Raw genomic sequence first — 25,712 nt, forward strand, 5'->3', positions numbered from 1 at the left:
TCACTGAACACTGTCACTTTAGCCTAGGGCCCTGCCCACCCTCCCACTCTCTTCTCAATATCAGACCTGAGTCTCTATGTATATTTCTACATCTGATTTCTGTGTGGAAGGGCATTCTCCCCCAACATCTTTGATTCTTTTCTCAAGAACACTCTAAATCAGCAAAAACACTTAACTGTTTCCCCCACTCTCAATGCTATCTAATCCGGTCTCATTTAAAGGCCTTCAAATTCTGATTTTTTGTAATTTTTTTTTTTTTGTGGAACGATAGACCTGAAGGCCCTTAGGTGGCAATTCCAATACCTGTCCTTAGTAACCATTTTTAGAGGTTGGTTTTTATTCCTTCAGTATGCTTCATTACCTAAAATATAGTCTGACTCCGCCATGTATCTGCTATGTGACATTGGGCAAGTCACTTAACTTCTCTGGGCCTCAGTTATCTCATCTGCAAAATGGGGATTAAGACTGAGAGCCCCATGTGGGACAGGGACTTTGTCCAACCTGATTAACTTGTATCTACCCCATTGCTTAGAAGAGTTCTTGGCATATAACACTAAAGTACCATTAATTTTTTTTACATATATACTGTCCTGCTTTTATTCAGAATTTTAAAATGTCTCGATGTGGTTTTTAAATGTAATGCTCACAATATAACATGGACAAGAACAAGGAAACCCTAAGATATATATACTATTGCTAATTTACTTCAAAAAGCCCCAGTTTTCTTGCAACTCTGCTGCATTCCCTGGGACTATATCACTGTACTTTTGAGACCAGAGTTAGCTTCCTAGACTGCCCTTGAAGTTAACAGAAAAAGAGAATTTGCATGCTGTATTAGGCTAACACAGTATGCCTTTACCGATCCCTTCAGATTGAAGAAAATTCAAATTTTTTCCTCACATGAACTACTTTTTGTTTTCATGTTAGAACCACAGGGGAGAGTGTTACAAGAGGCCAGATTTCAGTTTTGAAGGAAAGTAACTGTAGTACTTGTTAAGCAAGTTCTATGTGCCAAGCACTGTACTAAGCACTGGGGTAGATACAAGATAACCAGGTCGGGCATAGTCCCTGTCCGTCATGGGGCTCACAGTCTAATGGGGAGGAAGAACAGGTATTGAACCTGAAGTCCTACACTAAAGAAAGAAAAGTTTTTGGGTGGCTTGAATACTTAGAGCAATTATGTGTCCCCCTTGACAGATTTTTCTGGGAAAGTTGGACAAGGGAATGAGATAAAGAGACAATTTCAAAGCTTTGGTCACACACACTACCTACTTACCCACAGTTGGTCATCATGCCCTGGAGGACTCTTCTTAATAAAAGCACCATAGTAGGTGGCAATGTTTCTGTGGTGTGAATATTTCTTTAGCATATTTATCTCCAGTTTGATTTCTTCCTCTTCATCCTGTAGAAGAAAGAACACAGAAAAGTACGTCAAAATCACTCTTGATATACAAGGAACACCTCTGAGAACCCTAGAGCCCAGAATTTTTGGAGTATCTGGGCATCATTGTCTGAAACCAGAATTTACACCAAGCAGAAAACAAGCACACAGCCTTAATCATATGAATCTGCTCAAATCTGGCTGGGAAGTGTTCCCATTTGGAAATAAGGAATTCCTCACCCACACCCATTAACAATTTCTGGCTTTTCCAAGCCCTGGGGAGTCACTTTTTTTAATCATCAATACAGCACAGCAGTTCTTCATTTAGGTATCACAAGGGGGTATCACTAAATTAAGCCTCTGCTCAGTGACCTAAGACCTGAATTTTGAAGTAGAATCCACAGACCCAGAAAAGCAGCCAGACTAGATCTATGGGCTTTTGCTAAGAGAATGGTGCTCTTGGGACCTTTTAAAAAAATGTACCAACAAATTCCCCTCCACTCCATAGCAAAAAGCATTTTGAAATAAACCAGGGTAGGAAGGAGAGGGGAGGGGATGGAGGAGGGGAAACCTTGAACTCGTTGTACTTCGCATTTGCCACAAATAAGCAGCACGGAAAGAGTGGGAAGAGTACGGGTCTGGAAGTCAGACAACTGGGGTTTTAATCCCACCACCTCTGCCACCTGCCTGCTGGATGTGACTTTGAGCAAATCACTTAAAGTACTAAGCTTCAGTTTCCCCATTTATCAAACCTGTTCCCCCTCCTACTTAGACTGTGATTCCTTATATTCATTCATTCAATAGTATTTATTGAGCGCTTACTATGTGCAGAGCACTGTACTAAGCGCTTGGGATGAACAAGTCGGCAACAGATAGAGACAGTCCCTGCCGTTTGACGGGCTTACAGTCTAATCGGGGGAGACGGACAGACAAGAACAATGGCACTAAACAGCGTCAAGGGGAAGAACATCTCGTAAAAACAATGGCAACTAAATAGAATCAAGGCGATGTACAATTCATTAACAAAATAAATAGGGTAACGAAAATATATACAGTTGAGCGGACGAGTACAGTGCTGTGGGGATGGGAAGGGAGAGGTGGAGGAGCAGAGGGAAAAGGGGAAAATGAGGCTTTAGCTGCGGAGAGGTAAAGGGGGGATGGCAGAGGGAGTAGAGGGGGAAGAGGAGCTCAGTCTGGGAACGCCTCTTGGAGGAGGTGATTTTTAAGTAAGGTTTTGAAGAGGGAAAGAGAATCAGTTTGGCGGAGGTGAGGAGGGAGGGCGTTCCAGGACCGCGGGAGGACGTGACCCAGGGGTCGACGGCGGGCTAGGCGAGACCGAGGGACGGCGAGGAGGTGGGCGGCAGAGGAGCGGAGCGTGCGGGGTGGGCGGTAGAAAGAGAGAAGGGAGGAGAGGTAGGAAGGGGCAAGGTGATGTAGGGCCTTGAAGCCTAGAGTGAGGAGTTTTTGTTTGGAGCGGAGGTTGATAGGCAACCACTGGAGTTGTTTAAGAAGGGGAGTGACATGCCCAGATCGTTTTCTGCAGGAAGATGAGCCGGGCAGCGGAGTGAAGAATAGACCGGAGCGGGGCGAGAGAGGAGGAAGGGAGGTCAGAGAGAAGGCTGACACAGTAGTCTAGCCGGGATATAACGAGAGCCCGTAATAGTAAGGTAGCCGTTTGGGTGGAGAGGAAAGGGCAGATCTTGGCGATATTGTAGAGGTGAAACCGGCAGGTCTTGGTAATGGATAGGATGTGTGGGGTGAACGAGAGGGACGAGTCAAGGATGACACCGAGATTGCGGGCCTGCGGGACGGGAAGGATGGTCGTGCCATCCACGGTGATGGAGAAGTCTGGGAGCGGACCGGGCTTGGGAGGGAAGATGAGGAGCTCAATCTTGCTCATGTTGAGTTTTAGGTGGCGGGCCGACGTCCCGGAGGCAGGAGGAGATGCGAGCCTGAAGGGAGGGGGAGAGGACAGGGGCGGAGATGTAGATCTGCGTGTCATCTGCGTAGAGATGGTAGTCAAAGCCGTGAGAGAGAATGAGTTCACCGAGGGAGTGAGTGTAAATGGAGAACTGAAGAGGGCCAAGAACTGACCCTTGAGGAACTCCAACAGTTAAAGGATGGGAGGGGGAGGAGGCTCCAGCGTAGGAGACCGAGAATGATCGGCCAGAGAGGTAAGAGGAGAACCAGGAGAGGACAGAGTCCGTGAAGCCAAGGTGAGATAAGGTATGGAGGAGGAGGGGATGGTCGACAGTGTCAAAGGCAGCAGAGAGGTCAAGGAGGATCAGAATGGAGTAGGAGCCATTGGATTTGGCAAGAAGGAGGTCATGGGTGACCTTAGAGAGAGCAGTCTCGGTAGAGTGGAGGGGACGGAAGCCAGATTGGAGGGGGTCTAGGAGAGAATGGGAGTTAAGGAATTCTAGGCATCGATTGTAGACGACTCGTTCTAAGATTTTGGAAAGGAAGGGTAGTAGGGAGATAGGACGATAACTGGAGAGGGAAGTGGGGTCAAGAGCGGGTTTTTTTAGGATGGGGGAGACGTGGGCATGTTTGAAGGCAGAGGGGAAGGAGCCCTTGGAGATTGAGTGGTTAAAAATAGAAGTTAAGGAAGGGAGGAGGGCAGGGGCGATGGTTTTAAGAAGGTGAGAGGGAATGGGGTCCGAGGCGCAGGTGGAGGGGGTGGCACTTGCGAGGAGGGAGGAGATCTCCTCTGAGGATACTGCAGGGAAGGATGGGAAAGTAGGGGAGGGGGTTGTTGGGGGGGGGAGGGGAGAGGCGGAAGGGTGACTTTGGGGAGCTCAGACCTGATCGTGTTGATTTTCGTGAGGAAATAGGTGGCCAGATCATTAGGGGTGAGAGATGGGGGAGGGGGAGGAACAGGGGGCCTAAGGAGAGAGTTAAAGGTCCGGAACAATCGGAGGGGGTGACAGGCATGGGTGTCAATGAGGGAGGAGAAGAAGCTTTGCCTGGCGGAGGAGAGGGCAGAGTTAAGGCAGGAAAGGATAAATTTGAAGTGTGTGAGGTCGGCTCGGTGCTTGGACTTTCGCCAGCAGCGCTCAGCAGCTCGAGCATAGGAGCGTAGGAGGCGGACGGAGGAGGTGATCCAGGGCTGTGGGTTAGTGGAGCGAGAGCGGCGGAGGGAAAGGGGGGCGAGAGAGTCGAGATGAGTAGAGAGGGTGGAGTTGAGAGCGGAGACCTGATCGTCGAGAGTGGGAAGAGAGGACAGGGTGGCAAGGTGAGGAGAGATGCTATTGGAAAGACGGATGGGATCGAGAGAGCGGAGGTCTCTGTGGGGCAGTAGCGAAGATTTGCAGGGGGAGGGAGTGTGAGAGATGAGGCAGGTGAGAAGATTATGGTCAGAGAGAGGGATTTCAGAGTTGGTGAGGGAGGAGATAGTGCAGCGGTAGGAGATGACGAGATCGAGGGTGTGACCGAGTCGGTGAGTGGGTGCGGTATGGTGGAGGAGGAGGTCGGCAGAGTCGAGGAGGGATAGCAGGCGGGCGGCAGAGGAGTCGTCGGGTACATCCGTATGGATGTTGAAGTCTCCAAGGATCAGAGTGGGCAGAGAGAAGGAGAGGAGGAAGGTGAGAAAGGGGTCAAGGTGGTTGAAGAAGTCGGAGGTGGGACCGGGAGGGCGGTAGATGACGGCGACAAGTAACTGGAGTGGGTGGTAGAGGCGAATGATATGGGCTTCGAAGGAGGGGAAGGAGAGGGAGGGGGGAGGAGGGACAGTACGGAAGCGGCATCGGGGCGAGAGGAGGAAGCCGACGCCTCCTCCCTTACCGGTGAGTCTGGGGGAGTGGGAGAAGGAGAGGCCTCCGCTGGAGAGAGCGGCGGCGGAGACCGTGTCTTCGGGAGAGAGCCACGTTTCCGAAAGGGCGAGGAGGAGGAGAGAGCGGGAGAGGAAAAGGTCATGGATGAAAGGTAGCTTGCCTGTAATAGAGCGGGGGTTCCAGAGGCCACACTTGAAAGTAGCTGTGGGTGCAAGGGGAGGAGGGGGGGAAGGGCGGGGGGAGGGGAGGGTTTGGATGGGAAGGAGGTGGCGGGGCCCTGGACGAGGAGAGGGGGATGAGGGGTGGCGGTGGGACAAGAGGACTGGGATGGGGCATGGGTGGGGAAGAGAGAAGGGGGGAGGGGGTGAAGAGGGGGTTTGGTGGGGGGAAGAGTAGGGGGAGGGGGAAGGGGGTAGCGCTGGTAAAGTGGGGTTCTAGGGCGGGAGAGAGGAGGGGGGGAGGAGACAGAGGAGAGAGCGGGAAAGAGCTGAGCGAGAGAGGGGAAGGGGAAGGGGAGGATAGGAAGGGGCGGGAGGGGGGAGGGGAGGAGGAGGGACATGGCGAGGCCAGAGAGGTGGGTGGCAGCACTGACAACAATAAACAGTAATAAACGAAATCGGTAATATAGCAACATGATACAATATGATACAATACAGTGGTGCTAATATAGCAACATGATACAGTATGATACAATATAGTCGTGTTAATAAAAGGGGTGATGACCAGGGTCGGGGGTAGACTCGATTAAGGGGCGACCTGATCAAATTCAAAATCTGACGACAATAAACAATAAAAAGCGAGATCGCAAATATAGCAACATGCTACAGTAAGGCACACTACAATAGTGTTAATAAGCAGGCGATGACCAGGGTCGGGGGACGAGCCGACCCTACCCGATCAGACTCAAAGTCAAGCAGCCAGCGGCCGAGAGAGTCCCAGAGCTCATGACCAAATAACCCTGTGGCGGCGGGGGGGCCCTGAGGTTGTCCGGGGTGGGTGGCGGCCGTAGGCGGCGGCTAAGGTAAGGTAACATGGTGAGAACAAGGACGTCGTCGCCCGGGGCGGGGGCGGGAGGGATGAATCACCTCAAGAGGGAAGAGGGAGTGAGGCCTTCCCAAAATGGCCGCCTCGGGCAGAGTGGGGGCTTCCTAAAATGGCCGCCTCGGGCGGAGTGGGGGAGCGGTTGGGGAGCACAATGTCCCCGGGGCCCGAGCAGGGGGACACAATGTCCCCCGAGGACACAATGTCCTTGGGGCCGAGAAGGGGAGCACAATGTCCCCAGGATCGAGAAGGGGAGCGCAATGTTCCCGGGCCCGAGCGGCGGGGGGCGGGTGGACTGGAAGCTGGTGGCTGGGGGTCTGTGGGGGCGAAGATCCGTAGTGTCGGAGTTCCCGAGCGGGGGTGCGGAGATCCAGGTTGTGAAAGGCTCCTGTGTCCAATTTAACTGCATTATATCTACTCCAATGCTTAGTACAATGCATGGCAGACAGTAAATCTTAATAAACAATTATTATTACTATTACTCTTGAGAGGTGGCCAGGACTTGTGAAATCATGTCTGATAAACAACCTGCAAAAAGAGTCAGGTGAAGAAGAGTGCAAGTAGTGGAGAATTGTAGGATACCTGGATTCCGTCCAAGAGATCCCAGGTGAAGAGAGGTAATAGTTGAAAGAAATGTGGTGAAATGATAAAGAAAATGAACTACTTTCCTTCATTCACCATGCCCATCACACTGCACACACATGTACACATACTTGTAAACACCCTCTAGACTGTAAGCTCCTTCTAAACAGGAATCGTGTCTACCAATGACATTATTCTATTCTCCTAAGTGCCTTCTATGGTGCTCTGCACATGACATTAAACGCTCAATAAATGCCATTAATCGATTGATCAATCAGAGAATTATTAATAAAAACTCGGAGACAAAGACTCAATCATGGAAAAGGAAGTGAATATGACCAAGAACCACCACTGTTTTCTGGAGGGAAAGACTTTCCAATGGGGACAACTAACAATCTCTCAAAATAAAATGGTGACATGTTATACCTGAACAAGCCTCCATACTCTGCCCCTCTGCCCCAACCACAAACATCCTTAGCCCACCTGCTAGTACAGGGGAAGCAGCATGGTCTAGTGGATAGAGCACAGGCCTGAAACTCAGAAGGACCTGGGTTCTAATCCTGGCTCTGCCATTTGTCTGCTGTGTGTCCTTGGGCAAGCCACTTAACTTCTCTATGCCTCGGTTACATCATCTGTAAAATAGGGACTAAGACTGTGAACCCCACGTGGGACAACCTGATTACCTTGTAACTACCCCACGATTTAGAACAGTTCTTGGCACACAGTAAGTGCTTAACAAATACCATAATTATTCATTATTTTTATTAAATGTGTTCTTCCAAATTATCTTCTGTTTTCAAAGGTGGTTGCTGCTTAGAGGGCAGGAGCCCCAGTACCAACCTTTCCTCTAACTTTGATTCGCTGATCTGAAATTACTCCGTTTCAATCAATCAATGAAATTTACTGAGGGCTTACTGTGTGCAAAGCACCCTACTGAGTGCTTGGGAAAGTACAATACAAGAGAGTTAGCAGATGTAATCCCTGATTGTAAGGGGCTCAAAGTCTACAAAGGGAGACAGACATTAAAAGAAATTACAGACAGGAGAAATAATAGAGCGTAAAGATGGGTACACAAAGGATGTGTATGCAAGTGCTACAGGACTGGGGTGAGTATCAAAGTGCTCAAGGGACACAAAGCCAAGTGCCCAGTCAACAGAGAGGGGAGGGTGGATAGATGAAATCAGGGTTTAAGTCTTCCAAGAGCATTCATAGAAAAGGGCATCTCTTAGTCCCTGGAAGAAAGAAGTGTGGTAGGGAACAAAAGTACCATTTAGAAGAATCTGTGTTTTTAGTATACTCATCTCTGAGTGCTAAAGCAAGACAAAACATGCTGTATGAAAGAACATACCCTATTTAATCCCTCAAACCGGGCAAGCAGAAACAATGCACACTCTGACTTAATAATGTTGGTATTTGTTAAGCGCTTACTATGTGCCGAGCACTGTTCTAAGCGCAGGGGTAGACACAGGGGAATCAGGTTGTCCCACGTGGGGCTCACAGTCTTAATCCCCATTTTACAGATGAGGGAACTGAGGCACCGAGAAGTGAAGTGACTTGCCCAAAGTCACACAGCTGACAAGTGGCTGATCCGGGATTCGAACCCATGACCTCTGACTCCAAAGTTTCCAAACCTGACTTAAACAAAATGACCCCCGGGATAATAATAATAATTGTTAAGTGCTTACTATGTGCCAAGCACTGTTCTAAGCGCTGGGGAGGATAGAAGGTAATCAGTTGTCCCACATGGGACTCACAGTCTTCATCCCCATTTGACAAATGAGGTAACTGAGGCACAGAGAAGTGAAGTGACTTGCCCAAAGTCACACAGCTGACAAGTGGCGGAGCCGGAATTAGAACCCATGACCTCTGACTCCCAAGCCTGGGCTCTTGCCACTAAACCATGTTGCTTGTCTTAAGAAGCATCCCCTAGTTGTAGATGGAACACAAAGAAAGAAAAACTAACAGGGTCAAGTAATTGTGGTACAAGAGGTACTTTCAAGGGTGCAAATTAAAATAAATACAAGGCTAGTTACCCAGAGTTCAATTTGGTCTTGCTCTAATGACCCAATCATACCATTTTCCCATAGGGCCTTACTTCTGAGAAATTTAAAGAGGCTTTCAATACATAACAAGAGTGCTGCTGTTTTCAGGTATGAGAAACTAAGACGACTTGAGGCACATACCCAGCAGAGTGGAGAAGAAAGATACTTGTCTAAATCATTTCACTACTTTTTTGGCCAGCTAATTTTCCTGAGAGTAGAGCTATGTGCTAATAATGAGCACAAGGCGCTGGCATCAGGCCTCTTAGGCATATACCACCCACTGACTCATCACAATTCACTCCCACAGCATCTGTCTCTTCCTTCGAGGTCTCCCAGCCAGACCCCGACCCAGGCTGACCTGAGCTCAGCTTGGGAGGTCTAACGAGACTCTCACCAAAGGGTGGCACTGGGTGTTGAACATCCCCAGGTGGTAAAGGGAATGATGGTCCTCTTAAGAGCCAGTCTCCATTCTATCATTTCTAGCTCTCAGGCCCCTTCGAGTTGCAGCAGTTTAATCTGACAACTAAAAACCAAGTTCAGGTTTTATTTGCTCCTTTTATGAAACGGCATAACAAAGAGGAATTGGGAAAGGGTAAGTCAGGGGAAAAAAAATCTGAAGAACGATGCTGATCCAGGACAGTTTTCTCCAACAAAAAAAGACCAAAAAATCCTGGCAACATTTCTGAATACACAAAGAGGGATGAGAGGAGGGAGATTAACTCTAAACAGTATAGTATTTGGAGTTCGTTCTGGTGTGAAGAGCTTACTCTAGGGTGAAAACATTATTAGATTTTCTCCCAAGTGATGGAAAGCTCACCATCAAACCCACAAGTGCTTGTCTTCCTCATCTCCAAACGTATAGCACACTCACTAAAGTGTTTCTCTCCGGGGCCTCTCCTCCTTAGCAGAAACTAACTTCCTATATATTCTTTCAGTGCTTGGTGTGAAGACAGTCTTCGAAAGTCACCGGACCATAGAGCAGAGGTTCCAAATGGAGAATTCCTGGGGGATTACAGAAGGATCTCGGGGACCAGAGCTTCAACTCCACTACAAAGCTGGTGGGCTGGGGAGGGGGAGGCTGAGCAAGACAGCCTCCCCTGCACTTCCTCCTCCCTGGCCTTTTAAGGTGCCAAGAAAGACAACTGTGAGCTTCTCTGTGGGTGGGAAGGTATGGGGACAGTGAAGATGAGAATGTAATTTGGGAGAGTATCCTATGAGTGATCAAACAGGATAAGGCATGAAATCAGAGAAGGCATGTGATTAATGGTCACTGACTGGAACTTGGTGGTTGTGGGATTTCATCTGGGTTCTCAAACCATGAATCAACCCCCTTCAAAGATAGTGGCCTTGATCACAGCTGAATGCATCCAAAGATGACAGAGGGGCAAGGACACATGGAATCTAACTTCCCCACCCCTACTAGCAAAGGTACTTAATCAGTGCTTACTATATGCAGAGCACTGTATTAAGTGCTCAGAAGAGGACATTACAACAGAGAGGGGTTTTTTGTTTGTTTTTTTGTTTTGTTTTTGGTATTTGTTAAGCGCTTACTATGTGCCATGCACTGTTCTAAGCACTGGGATAGATACAAGGTTATCAGGTTGTCCCTCTTGGGGCTCACAGTCTTAATCCCCATTTTACAGATGAGGTAACAAGAGGAGAGAAGAATTGGAAGACACGTTCCTTGTCCCGCAACGAGCTTACTGTCTAAGAAGGGAGACAGATATTAATGTAAATAAATAATTTATAATATAACATTTAAATATAATCATGTATCTTTAAACATAATTTATCCTTTGAGTACAAGAACTACTACAAATATTCCTCTCCCTGATTCCTACAGCATGAAGATGTTTAAAGTACAACTATCAATCAGCACAAGCTGAAAAATCCCTTCCTCTGAAACTCAATGATAATTTGGAAATGGACAGAACTGACTCAACTGACTACTCAGAAGCCTCTTTGCTCCCTTTGCAAATCTGGGATGAGAGAACCAAATCTTGCTCTAAAAGTACAGCATTTCAAGATGCTAAAGGATTAGAGGTTTTCTGGCAGTGGGGTCTGGAAATAATTATAATTGTTTGTGGTGAAGAGGAAGATCCAGAATATGTAAGCAAGTTGTTTTAGTTAAGTAAACCAATTTCAAAATCTGATGTGTTTGCTGATGGCTATTGTTATTCTCAAAATACAGCATGGCAAAGATTTCCCCTAAATAGCCATGATTACTGAATATGAATACTGCTTTTCTCCATGGGCTTGGTAAATAAAATAGCCTAATTGTAGGCAAGGGTAACTATCTATCAACTCCGTTGCACTGAACTCTCCTAGGCACTGAGTACAGTCCTCTGCACATAGTAAAGGGTTCAATAAATACTACTGATGATGATACTGAATTGGCACTTAGTTTTCCTAAAACTGTAAAATCAAAATAAATTTTTGCTTAAAGATGGTGAACTTTCTAAAACAAACCCAAACTATCAATCTGCACTAAGAATGTCACAAAGCAGAATGAAGTAGAATGAATGAACAATAATTTAATCAGGTTCATTTAAACCAAACCCATCCTATTTGCAGCTAATGTTCTTACCCATTACAAAGGCAGTCCCCATGAGTTTACAATCTAACAAAATCACTCATGTGCTTCACAAACTACTTCTTGGTTGGTGGAATGGGGCGGGGAAGGGAACAGGGGAAAGGATGGAGAAGGAGTACTCACCAAAAATGCATGCTGACTAACAATACCAGAAGTGGTTGTTGTGTATCAATAAGAAAATCCTACCCTGATCTGGCAGTGCACTTAGCGTACCTTCCTCACCTCAAGTGAAGCAGCATGGCCTAATGGAAAGAGCATGGGCTTGGGAGTCAGGGGACCCGAATTCTAACCCTAACTCTGCCACTTGACTGCTGTGTGACCTTGGGCAAGTCACTTAACTTCACAGTTCCTCAGTTACCTCATCTGTAAAATGAGGATTAAATCCAACTCCCTCCTACTTAGTCTGTGAGCACCATGTGGGACAGGGACTGTGTCTGACCTGATTAACCTGTATCAGGTTAACTTGTACCAGTGCTTACAAAAGTGTTTGACCCATAGTAAGCCCTTAATAAAGTACCATTTAAAAAAAAACTGTATCTGGAGCCTTCTAGGCTTTTCCCAAAATGATTTGCTAAGATGCACCTGCCTGTCATTCATTTTGTTTTCATTTCTTTCTCAATATCCAAGGTACGGTTGTTTGTCCAACAAAAGCATGCATTCTAAGATGAAGCTGGAGCAGGATGTGTGGGTTTCAACTTTCCCACATCCACCCAAGAGTACAATCACCTGGTACAAATATACACCCATCTGATGTAATAACAATGTTATTATTATTATGGTATTTAAGCACTTACTATGTGCAAGTACTATGATAGAGATGATACAATCAGAGAGACACAGCTCTTGCCCCACATGGAGCTCACAATCTAAGGGGGAGGGAGAACTGACTGTAAACTCGCTATGGGCAGGAACATGCCTACCAACTCTGTTATACTGTTCTCTTGCAAGTGCTTGGTACTGTGCTCCCCACACAGTAAGTGCTCAATAAATACAATATATTGACTGATGGATTGAGAACAGTTATTGAATACCCATTTTACAGATGAGGAAACTGAAGCACACACAAATTAAAGTGATTTGTCCAAGGTCACACACCAGGCAAGGGGCATTCGTGGGATTAGAACCCAGACCCATGTTCTTTCCACTAAACCATGCCACTAGTGGTAACCATTTCTAGAGGTATGTGGACCTGAGTCCAACCGAAAAATTATAAGAGGGCAGGAGAACAGGTACCTAATCCCCGTTACACAGATGAGGAAACTGAGGTCCAGATAAATTGACTTGTCCAAGGTCACAGAGGAGGGAAGTGGTGCATCCAGGATGGAAACCCCCCTCTCATCATCAATCATCTTCATCATCAACGGCATTTATTGAGATCTTACTATGAGTGGACCACCGTACTAAGTGCTTGAGAAAATATATTACAACTGAGTTGGCAGACATATTCCCTCTCCTGATTCCCAGGTCTGCCCTCTTTTCCACTGGGCCATATCTTCCTGAGCAAAGCTGTTGGTTCAGCTCAACTGCCAGTTCGCATCCCTTGAAGGTGCCCACGTCCAAAGGCACGACTACCAGGAGGCACACCCTCATCTGAGAGTGGGTGCCAACTTATTTGCTCTCTGGAATTGGAACCCTTATTATGACTAACACTCTTCGTTTGGTCTTGTTGTTTGTAAGTGGGTGTAATGAACTAAATGCTGGGTTCAAACACCCCCCCCGCCCCGGTCATTAGTGGGGGAAATAAACAAGTCTGGTGGTCTCGCCCTTGCACATACAAAAACGGAAGCAAGTATGAACACCTCCCACAATTTGTCCAGATAAATCAATCATTAGTCTGTGAGCAGGACGGGCCCAGAATTAGAAAAGTGCTGCATACAAACTCCTTGTGGGGGAGCTGAACGGCTCTTGGGACGGGACTGAGCCCAAACTCCTCATGGAACTATTACTCCCCGACTCCTATTGCCCACTTCATCCAGGAGTCTACAATGAAAATGCAGAAAGACAAGGTCATCCTTAATGGGGGAGGTGAGGGTCCATCCTGAGTTTCCAGGGGGGAGGCAGCTGGAAGGCCCCACTTTGTGATTTGCTGCAGCTGAGGCCAATTAGCATTTTGGACTCTAACCAAAGGGTGAAAACTCTCAGAGAAAAGATCTTTGTCTTTGCCTGTGATGTGACTGCAATGAGTTTCCACTTGCCTTCCTGGCTATTACATTTGGAGAGGAAAGGGGTGAAAGGTGTTTGTGGGCAAGGGAGGAAGAGAGGAAGGGGAAAGGAATGGGGACAGAAAAGGAGACGGGAAGAAGGAGAAGTTGGGATTTTAAAAAGTGATAAGATAAAGGAAATGATGGAGAGAAAAGGGAGAAAGGAAAGGGAAAGGGGGATAGAAGACAGATGGGGAGAAAGAAGGATGAGCAGTAGGAGGGAGAAAGGGACAGAGCAGGAAAAAATGTGAAATAGGGTGAAAAAAGGATAGGAAGAAGAGAGATCCCAGCTCATCCAAAAAGTCTTCCCCACTTAACCCCCACCATCCCAAGACCCCCAGAAACCAACAGCCTTCCTTAATAGTATTCATTCATTCATTCAATAGTATTTATTGAGCGCTTACTATGTGCAGAGCACTGTACTAAGCACTTGGAATGTACAAATCGGCAACAGATACAGTCCCTGCCCTTTGACGGGCTTACAGTCTAATCGGGGGAGACAGGCAGACAAGAACAATGGCAATAGAGTCAAGGGGAAGAATATCTCATAAAAACAATGGCAAATAAATAGAATCAGGGTGATGTACATCTCATTAAACAAAATAAATAGGGTGATGAAGACATATACAGTTGAGCGGACGAGTACAGTGCTGAGGGGTTGGGACGGGAGAGGGGGAGAAGGAGAGGGAAAGAGGGGAGAAGGGGGTTTAGCTGCGGAGAGGTGAAGGGGGGATAGAGGCAGCAGAGGGAAAAAGTGGGGACTCAGTCTGGGAAGGCCTCTTGGAGGAGGTGAGCTTTAAGTAGGAATTTGAAGAGGGAAAGAGAATTAGATTGTCTGAGGTGAGGAGGGAGGGCATTCCAGGACCATGGGAGGACGTGGCCCAGGGGTCAATGGCGGGATAGGCGAGACCGAGGGATGGTGAGGAGGTGGGCGGCAAAGGAGCGGAGCGTGCGGCATGGGCAGTAGAAAGAGAGAAGGGAGGAGAGGTAGGAAGGGGCAAGGTGATGGAGAGCCTTGAAGCCTAGAGTGAGGAGTTTTTGTTTGGAGCGGAGGTTGATAGGCAACCACTAGAGGTTTTAAAGAAGGGGAGTGACATGCCCAGATCGTTTCTGCAGGAAGGTGAGCCGGGCAGTGGAGTGAAGAATAGACTGGAGTGGGACGAGAGAGGAGGAAGGGAGAGCAGAGAGAAGGCTGACACAGTAGTCTAGCCGGGATATAACGAGAGCCTGTAGGAGTAAGGTAGCCGTTTGGGTGGAGAGGAAAGGGCGGATTTTGGCGATATTGTAAAGGTGAGACCGGCAGGTCATGTAATTGCACTTATCCATGTACTGGGTACATGCATATTCAATTGTACACTCAATTATTAATTCAGCTACTTCATCCTGACATATGCTTACCTGTTGCCTCTCTGCTCTTCCTTCTATTCAAATTAAATATCTACCTGCCTCTCCTGTTTATTGTAATCCTCCTGAAGACAGGGATCATAACTTTTGCTTCAGAAGGACTTAGTGTTGTGAGTGCCCTGCAAAAAACAGGTGCTCAAAAAATGCCACACTGATTAACTGATTGAAAGAGGAAGTGGTGGGTTCAGAGGAGATGGAGGGAGAAGGAAGGAAAACTGGCATGCCCATCACTGCTGACACCACCACCATCCTTCTTGTCTCACAAGCCATAACCGTGGCATTATCCTCATCTCTCTGCTTCAACCCAGATATTCCATCACCAAATCCTGTCAGTTCTATCTTCACAACTTCTTTAGAATCCTCCTCCTCCTTTCCATTCAATCACACTGGTTCAATCACTTCTAATATCCCATCTCTCTACTATTGCCTCAGTCCCCTTACTAACCTCCCAACCCTCCAGTCCATACTTCACTCTACTGCATGGATTTATTTTTTTTTAAATGCTCTGAACATATCTCCTCATGCCTCAGAAACCTCCAACAGTTGGCCATCTACCTTCATGTCAAACCAAAACTCCTCACCACTGGCTTTAAGGAACTCGATCTCCCTCTTACCTATCCTTGCTCCTCTCTCACTATAATACAGCCTGCACACGTCACTCCTCTAACACCAACTACTGTGTCTTGATCTTGTCTACCTTTTTCTCACACCCTCCCTCCTACCTAGAGGGCAGGTGAGGTGAGCGAGACTGACTCCATCTTGTATTATTTGACCCCAGAAGAAACAAGGTCAAAGGAGAAACTGTACTATCTTTCTGATGAGTTTGGAGAAGCGGAAGTGAATTGTCTTGCAGAGGGCTTGAGGAGGGGCTAAATTGCTATGCTGGGCAAGATAAGAACTGCCAGATGGGGCCATGCCCACAGGCGGGATAAGGAGGGTGGGGGTGAGGGGGCGGTGGCAGGGGTCACCTTCCTCTCTGGTCTACTGGTTACAAGCTAAAACAGCAGGTAATCCTGAGAAGCCCCCTGCTGCAGTCCCCAGAGGACAAAGAACAAAAGGAGAAAGAACTGGGCCTCTTTGCCTGGTTTGCCCGGCATGGAACCACCTAAGCTATGCACTGAGACACCTACGACTGGCACGGCCCAGTACCTAAGACTTGAACCACGATGATGACCAGCTGCGGGCAGTCGGACTCCTTGAAACTACCATCTTCACCAAGACTTGGAGCAAACCAGTTGGATTGCTAACTATAAGTGTTGTGCTGTGTGTGTGTGCACACATGTGTGCATGTAATAATTATAATACTAATGGTATTTGTTAAGCGCTTACTATGTATAATAATGTTGGTATTTGTTAAGCGCTTACTATGTGCAGAGCACTGTTCTAAGCGCTGGGGTAGACACAGGGGAATCAGGTTGTCCCACGTGGGGCTCACAGTCTTAATCCCCATTTTACAGATGAGGGAACTGAGGCACAGAGAAGTTAAGTGACTTGCCCACAGTCACACAGCTGACAAGTGGCAGAGCTGGGATTCGAACTCATGAGCCCTGACTCCAAAGCCCGTGCTCTTTCCACTGCGCCACGCTGCTTCTCTGTATAAAGCACTGAAATAAGCAGGGGGATACAAGGTGATTGGATTGTCCCACATGGGGCTCACAGTCTTTATCCCCCTTTTACAGATAAGGTAACTGAGGCACAGAGAAGTTAAGTGAGTTGCCCAAAATCACACGGCTGACAAGTGGCGGAGCCAGGATTAGAACCCATGACCTCTAACTCCCAAGCCTGGGCTCTTTCCACTGAAGCATGCTACTTGGTTAGATGTCACCAAGTAGGTGGAAATGCCTTAACCATATATGTGTTGTAAAGGTCACTAGGACCTCTTCCGTCCTTCTCAAGAGGAGTCTCTCCTTTCATATAACACAGACGTATGTGCCTAACCCCTGCTTTAGATTAAAAGAAAGGTTTCCACTGTAGTAGCGGTGTTTGGTTTTACTTTTTTGACTTGTCATTTGAGCTCCCGAATTGATAAGGGAGTCAAATCCCTGGTTAAGGGTTCATAGGTTTAGCGCCTGATATTATTGTAGGGTGGGGCTCATGACAGCAGGAATCATGCTTTCCCACTCCGTTGTATTCTTCCAAGTGCTGACTACAGGGCTCTGCACACAGTAAGCACTACGTAAGCATCACTGATTGAATGACTGTCTGGAAGAGAAAGAGAAGAAGGGAATAGTGCTTTTGCATAAGAGATCCTTCCTGATTCCTGAAAGTGAGGGTCCCTTTGGACAAGTAGAGTCTACTAACTGAGAAACAGCATGGCCTAGTGGATAGAGCATGGGCCTGGGAGTCAGAGGACCAGGGTTCTAATCCCAGCTCCACCACTTGTCTATGTGACTCTGGGCGAGTCACTTAAATTCACTGTGCCTCCATTACCTCATCTGTATAATTGGGATTAAGATGGTGAACCCTATCTGGGACAGGGACTGTGCCCAACCCAATTACCTTGTATCTACCAGAGCGCTTAGTACAATCCCTGACACACAGTAAGTGCTTTACAAATGCCGTTAAAAAAAAAAGTAAAGCTGGAGCTAGCAAGCATAGTTAGGTGCTGTAAAAAGACAAATTCAAGCACTTGAGGCCACTGAAGTCCAGCCTATCTTACTTCTGGAGTCCTCCTGGCATTAATTTCAGTTGTCCCCCAACCCACTTAGCCTGATACGGATATGGGGGTGGAGGGCAAAAAGAAAACTGAATATGCAGGGGGAAAGGAAAGCAGCACAAAATCTCCATTCACTAAAGAAGGGGAAAAGACAGGATGCTTTCCAAAATGGGAGGGAGAAACAAATTTGGTCATATCTTTCTTTGAATAAAAGGTGGTTGTTTTCTTATGCTGTCGAGTCGTGTTCGACCGATAGTGACACATCTCACCCAGAAAGCCCCACTTTCATCTGCAATCGTTTTGGTAGTATATCCATAGAGTTTTCTTCGTAAAAATACGGGCAAAGACCTAAATATCCAAAATGGAATCGACTGTCAAAGAGTGGAAGTGACCTGTCTTTAATAACTGCCCTCCAGTAGTTAAAGCAGCCTTGTAGAGGGGCAGGACTGGCTGTCTCGTGAGCCACCATCACAAGTTTTCAGTCTCACCCATTAATCATGGAGGTGCACTAGACACCACAGGCCTGGGAGTCAGAGGACCTGGGTTCTAATTCCGGCTCTGCCACTCATCTGCTGTATGACCTTGGGCAAATCATTTGGCATCTCTGTGCTTCAGGTACCTCATCTGTAAAATGGGGGTAAGACCGTGAGCCCCATGTGGGAGATGGACTGCGTCTAATATGATAACCTTACACCTATCTACCCCAGAACTTAGTACTGTGCCTGCCACACAATAAATGCTTAACAGAGAAGATTAAAAAAAAAACAAAGCGAGGGAATGAAGCCAGATATTTCTTTCCTACTCATCCTAGCAATGCTACATTCTCTGCACAGATAGGCAAGTGGCTATTTCCTTGGCTGAATTAATCATCAGCAACTGTTATTTAATGCCAGCATGCCTGGCTCTGTCTGTATGGCTAATCAGAAGACACATTCTCTGCCTTCAAAAAGCTTGTCTTCAAAGGTTCAGGGTCTCAAGAGCACCAGGATGATCCAAGGTGACAGAGCAATGCAAAGCTACACTGGGGAACAGCACGTGACATGACAGCCACAGAACACAATGCAGCTGGACAACTTCTTAAAGATAATCTTGGCATCGAAGCTCCTGGAAATAGTGGCACTTTTCCAAAATGACAGTCCTCATTCTCAGTCCACAAATGGGGAAATTGTTTACTTAACTCTTTTGACAGAGAGTTACTTAGCAGTCCTAAGGAACACATCGTATCTGAAGTAACTGAAAATTTCCAAGAGTTTCTTATTTTTAAAAAAACAAAAAACAACACAACCACATCTGGATCCTAACACTCCCACCAATCGGCTCCAATCCAGAGGCAATGCAGCCCTTAGAAAAGCCTCTCTTTTCCCTGCTCTTCCAAAGTATATTCCACTGAAAGCTACATTATTAAAATCTCAATGGTGTGAAGAGTAGGGGGGAGGAGTGCATATGTAAACATATATTTTTATAAATACGTATTTGTATAAGTATTTCTTAAAAACATCCTCCTTCTTTTGTTAACCCATGACCCAAGCTGTCACTCCCTCAGAACTTTAGAAGCTTACAGCTTCCTGACTAACAATCTCCAGTTTAGCAATCTTTGTCAGCAATCACAGAGAGGTCAAAGCTAGCCTCTTTGGCAAGACAGGCCGAAACCCCACACAAAACCGCACAGCCCTGCCAGATTCCTGATGCGATCCTAAAACAAAAACAACCCAGCAAATGAGCTGGCCAAGTGTCTTTTCTGGCTTTTCTGGAGTTTGAAGCAATTCCAAAATAAGAAAATTGCCCTGTTTTCCCAATATCAATCACATCCAAATCAATTTCATTTGGCCCTCACCTGCTGCAATGGCAAGAGTTGGACAAGCATGGTCTCCTTTACCACTGGACTGGGAACTATGAACTTTGTCTTTTATGTAGTTTTTGTATTTGTATTATTTCATGTTTCTTTTTGTGTCTGTCACCAAAAGCCTCCCCAACTTATTCTTTGATTGGAGAGGCTGGCTAGTGACTGTGTCATTCTCACCCTGTATTTTTTTTTCCCACCACTTAATACAATGACCTGCAAAGAGGAGCTGTTCAATACTTACTATTCATTCATTCATTCATTCAATAGTATTTACTGAGCACTTACTATGTGCAGAGCACTGTACTAAGTGCTTGGAATGTACAATTTGGCAACAGATAGAGACAATCCCTGCCCAATGATAGGCTCACAGTCTAAATGGGGGAGACAGACAGCAAAGCAAAACAGAATAAAACAAATACAAGATATCATCAAGATAAATAGAATCACGGAGATATACACCATATTAACAAAATAAATAGGGTAATAAATAACATATACAAATGAGCACAGTTCTGAGGGGAGGGGAAGGGGGAAGAGCAGAGGGTGGGGAGGTAGGGGAGGGGGAGCAGAGGGTGGGGAGGTAGGGGAGGGGAAGCAGAGGGAAATGGGGGCTCAGTCTGGGAAGGCTTCCTGGAGGAGGTGAGCTCTTAGTAGGGCTTTGAAAAGGGTAAGAGAGTTAGTTTGGCGAATGTGAGAAGGGAAGGCATTCCAGGAGAGCGGTAGAAGGTGGACCAGGAGTCTACAGCGGGATAGGTGTGAACGGGGGACAGTGAGGAGGTGAGCGGCAGAGGAGTGGAGTGTACAGGGTGGGCAGCAGAAAGACACAAGGGAGGTGAGTTAGGAGGGGGCAAGGTGATGGAGTGCTTTGAAGTCTAGTGAGGAGTTTTTGTTTCTTGCGAAGGTTTGATAGGCGAGGTTTTTGGAACTGGAGGTTTTTGAGGAGGGTAGTGACATGCTTACTACTCTTACCACTATTATTACTACTACTACGTCCACCACCACCACCACCAGGAAGCAGGAAAATCTAGGGACTATATGTTGACACTTTTTAAGTGTCTCCTCCAGCTGGTTCAATATAGTCTCATTATCCAAGGATCTGATCTGATTTACACTGTTCCTGGATTTCAGAATCGGCCAATTACCTACCCTGCAACCAGCACAGGGTTCCACAAAATTTGGCAGAACTTCCAGACCTGGTATATTTTAAAAATAATAATAATCTCTCACAGATTCAGAATGAAGAGTGGTGGGTTTTATGGGTAGGGAAAACAGTCCTCACCAAGAAGTGAAATTTGGATTTGAGTTGGAAAGCAGCACTCAGTAAGCTGAAAGAGGTACTGCATCACCAGAAAGAAAGCAATGAGACCAAATCATTTATGGTGCAATTTGGGGCCTGTCACAATGCTGGAATAAGGAAAGACCAAAGACCACAGACTACAACATCATCATCGTAATAACCACTGTGGTATTTGTTAAGCCTTACTATATGCCAGGCACTGTACTAAGCATAGGGGTGGATACAAGCAAATCGGGTTGGACACAGTCCCTGTCCCACATGGGTCTCACAGTCTTGATCCCTATGTTTACAGATGAGGCAACTGCGGCACAGACAAATTAAGTGACTTGACCAAGGTCACACAGCACACAAGGGACAGAGCCAGGATTGAAACTCAGGTCCTTCTTACTCCCGGGTACATGCCGTATTCACTAGGCCAGATTGTTTCTCTAAGAGCCAGAGAATGAGGGTCTGGCCACAAGCGTGAGTGAGGCTGAATGGACCCGCAATTGCCTAGCTCTCCGTGCCGCACTGTGGGAACTGGGTACTTTCTGTCTGCTCTCAACTTTCACAGTTCTTCCTGAGAACCCTTAGATCGTGAGCCCCATGTGGGTCAGAGGCTGTGTCCAATCTATCTTGAATCTACCCCAGCGCATAGTGCAGTGCTTGGCACGTAGTAAGCACAGAAGTAACAAATATCACAATTATTATTCATTAGAAATGGCCTCCGTGAACTAGAACAAAGGAATGGTGCGGGAAGGATGAGAAGGCTCCAAAAGACAAGGGAAGCAGCATGGCCTAGTGGTAAGGCCTGAGTCAGAGGACCTGAATTCAAATCTCGGCTCTGCCAGTTGTCTGCTGTGACCTTGGGCCAGTCACAACTTCTCTGTCCTCAATTTCCTCAACTGTAAAATGGGAATTCAATACCTCTTCTCGCTCCTACTTTGGCTGTAAGCCCCATATGGGACAGGGACTGTGCCCAACCTGGTTCATATGCATCTACCCCAGCACCTTGAACAGTGCTTGAGAGTTTATAAATGGTTAACACACACCATAATATGTAAGGAAAGAAATCATTTGCTAAAGAAAGAAAAAAAATTTTAATCAAATGAATGAGTCATTCCCTTATAATTTACCCCAGGGACAGTATTTAGCTGTCAAAAGCTAGAAAACAAGAGCTGGCAAACATTTAAGAAAGAAGGGACATACCCCACTCCATCAGCAATTACACTCAAAAACCCCTTCAAGAATATCAATCGATCAATCAAGCAAATCTATTGAGCGCTTACTGTGTGCGGAGCACGAGGGAGAGTACAATAATAACAGAGTTGGTAAACACGTTCCTCTTGTTGTGGGCAGGGAATGTATCTGCTTATTGTTCTATTGTACTCTCCCAAGCGCTTGGCACAAAGTAAGTGATCAACAAATATAACTGAATGAATGAATGAATGTTCCCTGCCCACAACGAGCTTAAGAATACCAGAATGTATGATGCAAATATGTGGCTTTGCCCTTCAGTTTTGAAGATGAAGACCCTAACAGTGAGATCCTATTTACACTAAAGGATGTGGCTCTACGGTTCTTTGTGGGACTGACATTCATCAGGCTAGAAGCAAGGCTGTTATTACCAGGCCAGACCAATCCTCCACCTGGCCCAGGATTCTGCCTCTATCATTGGCAAAACATGATTCTATGGAATCATGTGACGGTTGCCCTCCTTGACATTCATTCTAATGTTTAGGGATGATCATTCAACATCCCTTACTTTTTTCTCTACTTTCCCTCTAGAAACTCAATCTGGACCTCTCATCCATGAATTATCCACACCTGGCATTTTGGACCTTTGCCAACCCAAATCCTCAGCTCTTCTCTTCAGATCACGCTGCCCAGCAAAGCTGGACTGAGCTGAGTACGGCTACAATGCTGGTCAGTCCACTGCAATCCTGGACCTCTTTGCTGGTGACATGAACCTGCCATCTGACATTGCATTTTAGGTCATAGGTGATGCCTGCATCACTCCTAAAGAAGCAGGATGGTTTTCTAGGTTGGGGCCAGGTCTCACCTCCACATGGCAACTTAGATACTACTTGGCAGACCTGTAGTTTTATATGGGAGCTTAACAGTTTGGGAATAAGGAAGTTACCAAGGTTCACACAGAATTAAAGGTTAACTACTTGTAAGGTGTTGTAGTGTCTGCCTCCCATTCTAGATTATAAACTCTGGGTCTAACTAGAAATATTGTACTCTTCCAACATCAAGCAAGTACATCAAATAAGTAGTAGTCATCAAATAAGTATTTGGGGGGGGGGCACCATTGTTCCTCCTATTAGAAATATCAGTGTCCCATATGGAAGCAAATTTATGATCACAAATTGGTTATGTGTGTTTGTGTATTTATACATACATATGTGTATACGATGTCCCTCTTATTTGAAGATACCACTGAGGTTGAAATTCACCTATGAATAAGTGTGTGTCAGACAAGACCAAAGGGAGTCACTGTTCCAGCTACATTAGGCATAGAAAAAAAACTGTCCCTTCTTGTGTTTTCATGTTTGGTTTTTGCAGCTCTTGTACTTTTTTCTCCCTTTTTTATGGTATTTGTTAAACACTTACAATGAGCCAGGCACTATACTAAGCGCTATACAAGCTAATCAGGTTGGACCCAGTCCACCTTCCAAACGGGGTGCACAATTTTAATCTCATTTTATAGATGAGGTAACTGAGGTCCGGAGAAGTTAAGTGACTTGCTCAAGGTCTCACAACAGACAAGTGGCATAGCTGGGATTAAAGCCTCTGATTCCCAGGCCAGTGCTCATGCTGCTTCTCTTTTACCTCCTTACTTCCCTTTCTTCACAAAGCAGTTGTTCAGAGAGAGAGATTCACTATTCTTGTAAGCAATACCTCATGCTGGTCTGTCCTCTGCAATTAATTCCAGTTTTCAGCTGGGATGTAGCAGTGCCTGAGACTTTGTTTTACCACTTCCTTAAAACATTTCCTCTGCCCTCCCTGCTCTCACATTCCCAATTTCAACAGTTCCTGCAGCAGTCCTTTGGGTTTCTTGCTGTTGCTGTTTAATAAACCCAAATGAATCTCCTCCCCTGACCTTGGGGAGGAGGAAGGTGAGAAGCTGATGCCATTTTTCAGAGTTGCAAATTTAATTTTGAAAATATTTCTTTACAGGCTTGTTATAATGTGGTTGCAGGAAAAATGATGCTTGCTTTAACAGTTTTTGTTTTCTACCTACCACAGTCCATTTGAGGGCACTCTTTATATTCCAATCATTATAATATGATTCTCTTTCAAAGAGGCTGCCATATTTATGTGCCTAATTTCTCCATTTTTTGTAACATGAAAACAAAGGTGGGACTGTCATATGAGAATTAAGTCTAGCAATAAGGGCCGGAGAAGGAAGGAGACAAAAAAAGGAGGAAGGCAGGAAGAAGGCCCTTGAAGCTGTCTGAAGACTTCAACTCCACTCTACCCAGTACTGCATTCAATATAGACACTCAATGAATTAACTCCTTCCCCAGCAAGGCTATGTTGTCAGGTTCTCACCCTTCTGCTCCTGCTCCCATGGCAGTATTAACACATAGATTCCCCTACCGGCTTTGTTGTCAGGTCCTTGGCTAACACTGCAAACAATTAGGTAATTCAAAAAAATGTTATTTTCTCCTCCAAAATCAGGACGGGGCAATTATGTGATTGAGTCCATTGTGGGGAAAAAGTATGGTAATCTCCTTCCCCACACTGGCAGGGACTTGACTGAGGCCCCCTTGAGGTGAGCACTATCCCTCTTACTCCCTGGGGCAGCCAGATCCCACTTATTTGAGGCCCCGTCCTAAAAATAGCCTCCTCCTTGTCTCACTGGCCTATTTCTACCCACAGAAGATTTAAGAGGGAGGGGTACGAGACTGGGCCTGAGATGCCAGGCAGGCTCACATCCGGCTTTGGGAATTAATCCTATGCTGGAAATTCACACCGTGAGTTTAGCAAGATACTGGCAGTCACACATATCTGTTGCTTTTACATACAGTATCCTTAAATCTCACAGAAAATATCATTAATGGTGAAACTCACCTGTGTGAGCCTGATGCTGAAAGGCCAAGGTTGGATTTAGTTCCCCACCACCCTGCCAGTCTACACCCGATGGCTTTTTTTTGTTTTTGCATTTGCTTCACATCAAAAATGTAACATGTCATTTCTTAATTACCACTAGACTGTACACTACCTTGAAAGCAGGGATCATATCTACTGACTCAATTGTACTCTCTCAATTTCTTAGGACAGTGTTCTTTGCAGAGTTAGTACTCGATAAATCCTCTCTCTTAACTGACTGCTTACTGGACAGTACTCATGCATCTGATAAATCTCCAACCTCTAACTAAGGAGGGACAAAAGGAAAGGGTGAAAGTCACCCCCGGCACTATCTGAAACAAGCAGTCATGGTGGGCGGACCAAAGGATGAGTGTTTCAAAGTCTCTGAACAGCTGGGATTGCTCCTGCCAGCTTCCTGCATGAGGTAAACTGACTACTGTGCCATTCACTAAGGGTGTGACAGGACAGAAGCAGAGATAGAAATCCAAACCGAAACGCATTATGGCTCAGCAGGAGGAGTAACAGACTAGGCTGCAAATACTAATCCTAGCTTCTCCATTCACAGACTGGGTCACCTTGAACATGCATTTAAGCTTCCTGTGAATGAGCCCCCTAACCTAAAAATTGCCAGCAATAACCCTACCTGCAGACCGGTCTAAGTCCATACTAGAAAAGTTTGCTAAAAAGAATTTTCTTCATTAGGTGCTTTTTTCTTTATCCCATAAGAAACATTTTAAAGCATCATTATAGAGAGTAAACTGCATTACTGCACAGTTGGTTCTGCCAGAAGTGATAGTAAAATTCTGGGAGCATTCTTCTGAT

The 25,712-nt window shown here is 46.1% G+C and overlaps 1 protein-coding gene and 1 pseudogene across 8 annotated transcripts in view; both read right to left on the bottom strand.

The window, feature by feature from the left end:
- The window catches only part of MAP4K4 (mitogen-activated protein kinase kinase kinase kinase 4), a 269,726-nt gene that overhangs the window by 81,882 nt on the left and 162,132 nt on the right, over nucleotides 1-25,712 (bottom strand). For all 8 annotated transcript variants that reach the window (XM_039911193.1, XM_029057433.2, XM_039911195.1 and 5 more), the window contains exon 4: nucleotides 1,277-1,402. In XM_039911193.1, coding sequence (XP_039767127.1) covers nucleotides 1,277-1,402 — 126 coding nt within the window. The remainder of the gene's footprint in view (nucleotides 1-1,276; nucleotides 1,403-25,712) is intronic.
- LOC114809488 lies at nucleotides 16,820-16,938 on the bottom strand (annotated as a pseudogene).

The sequence above is a fragment of the Ornithorhynchus anatinus genome, chromosome 2, assembly GCF_004115215.2.
Source record: "Ornithorhynchus anatinus isolate Pmale09 chromosome 2, mOrnAna1.pri.v4, whole genome shotgun sequence".
In the NCBI taxonomy this organism is placed as follows: Eukaryota; Metazoa; Chordata; class Mammalia; order Monotremata; family Ornithorhynchidae; genus Ornithorhynchus; species Ornithorhynchus anatinus.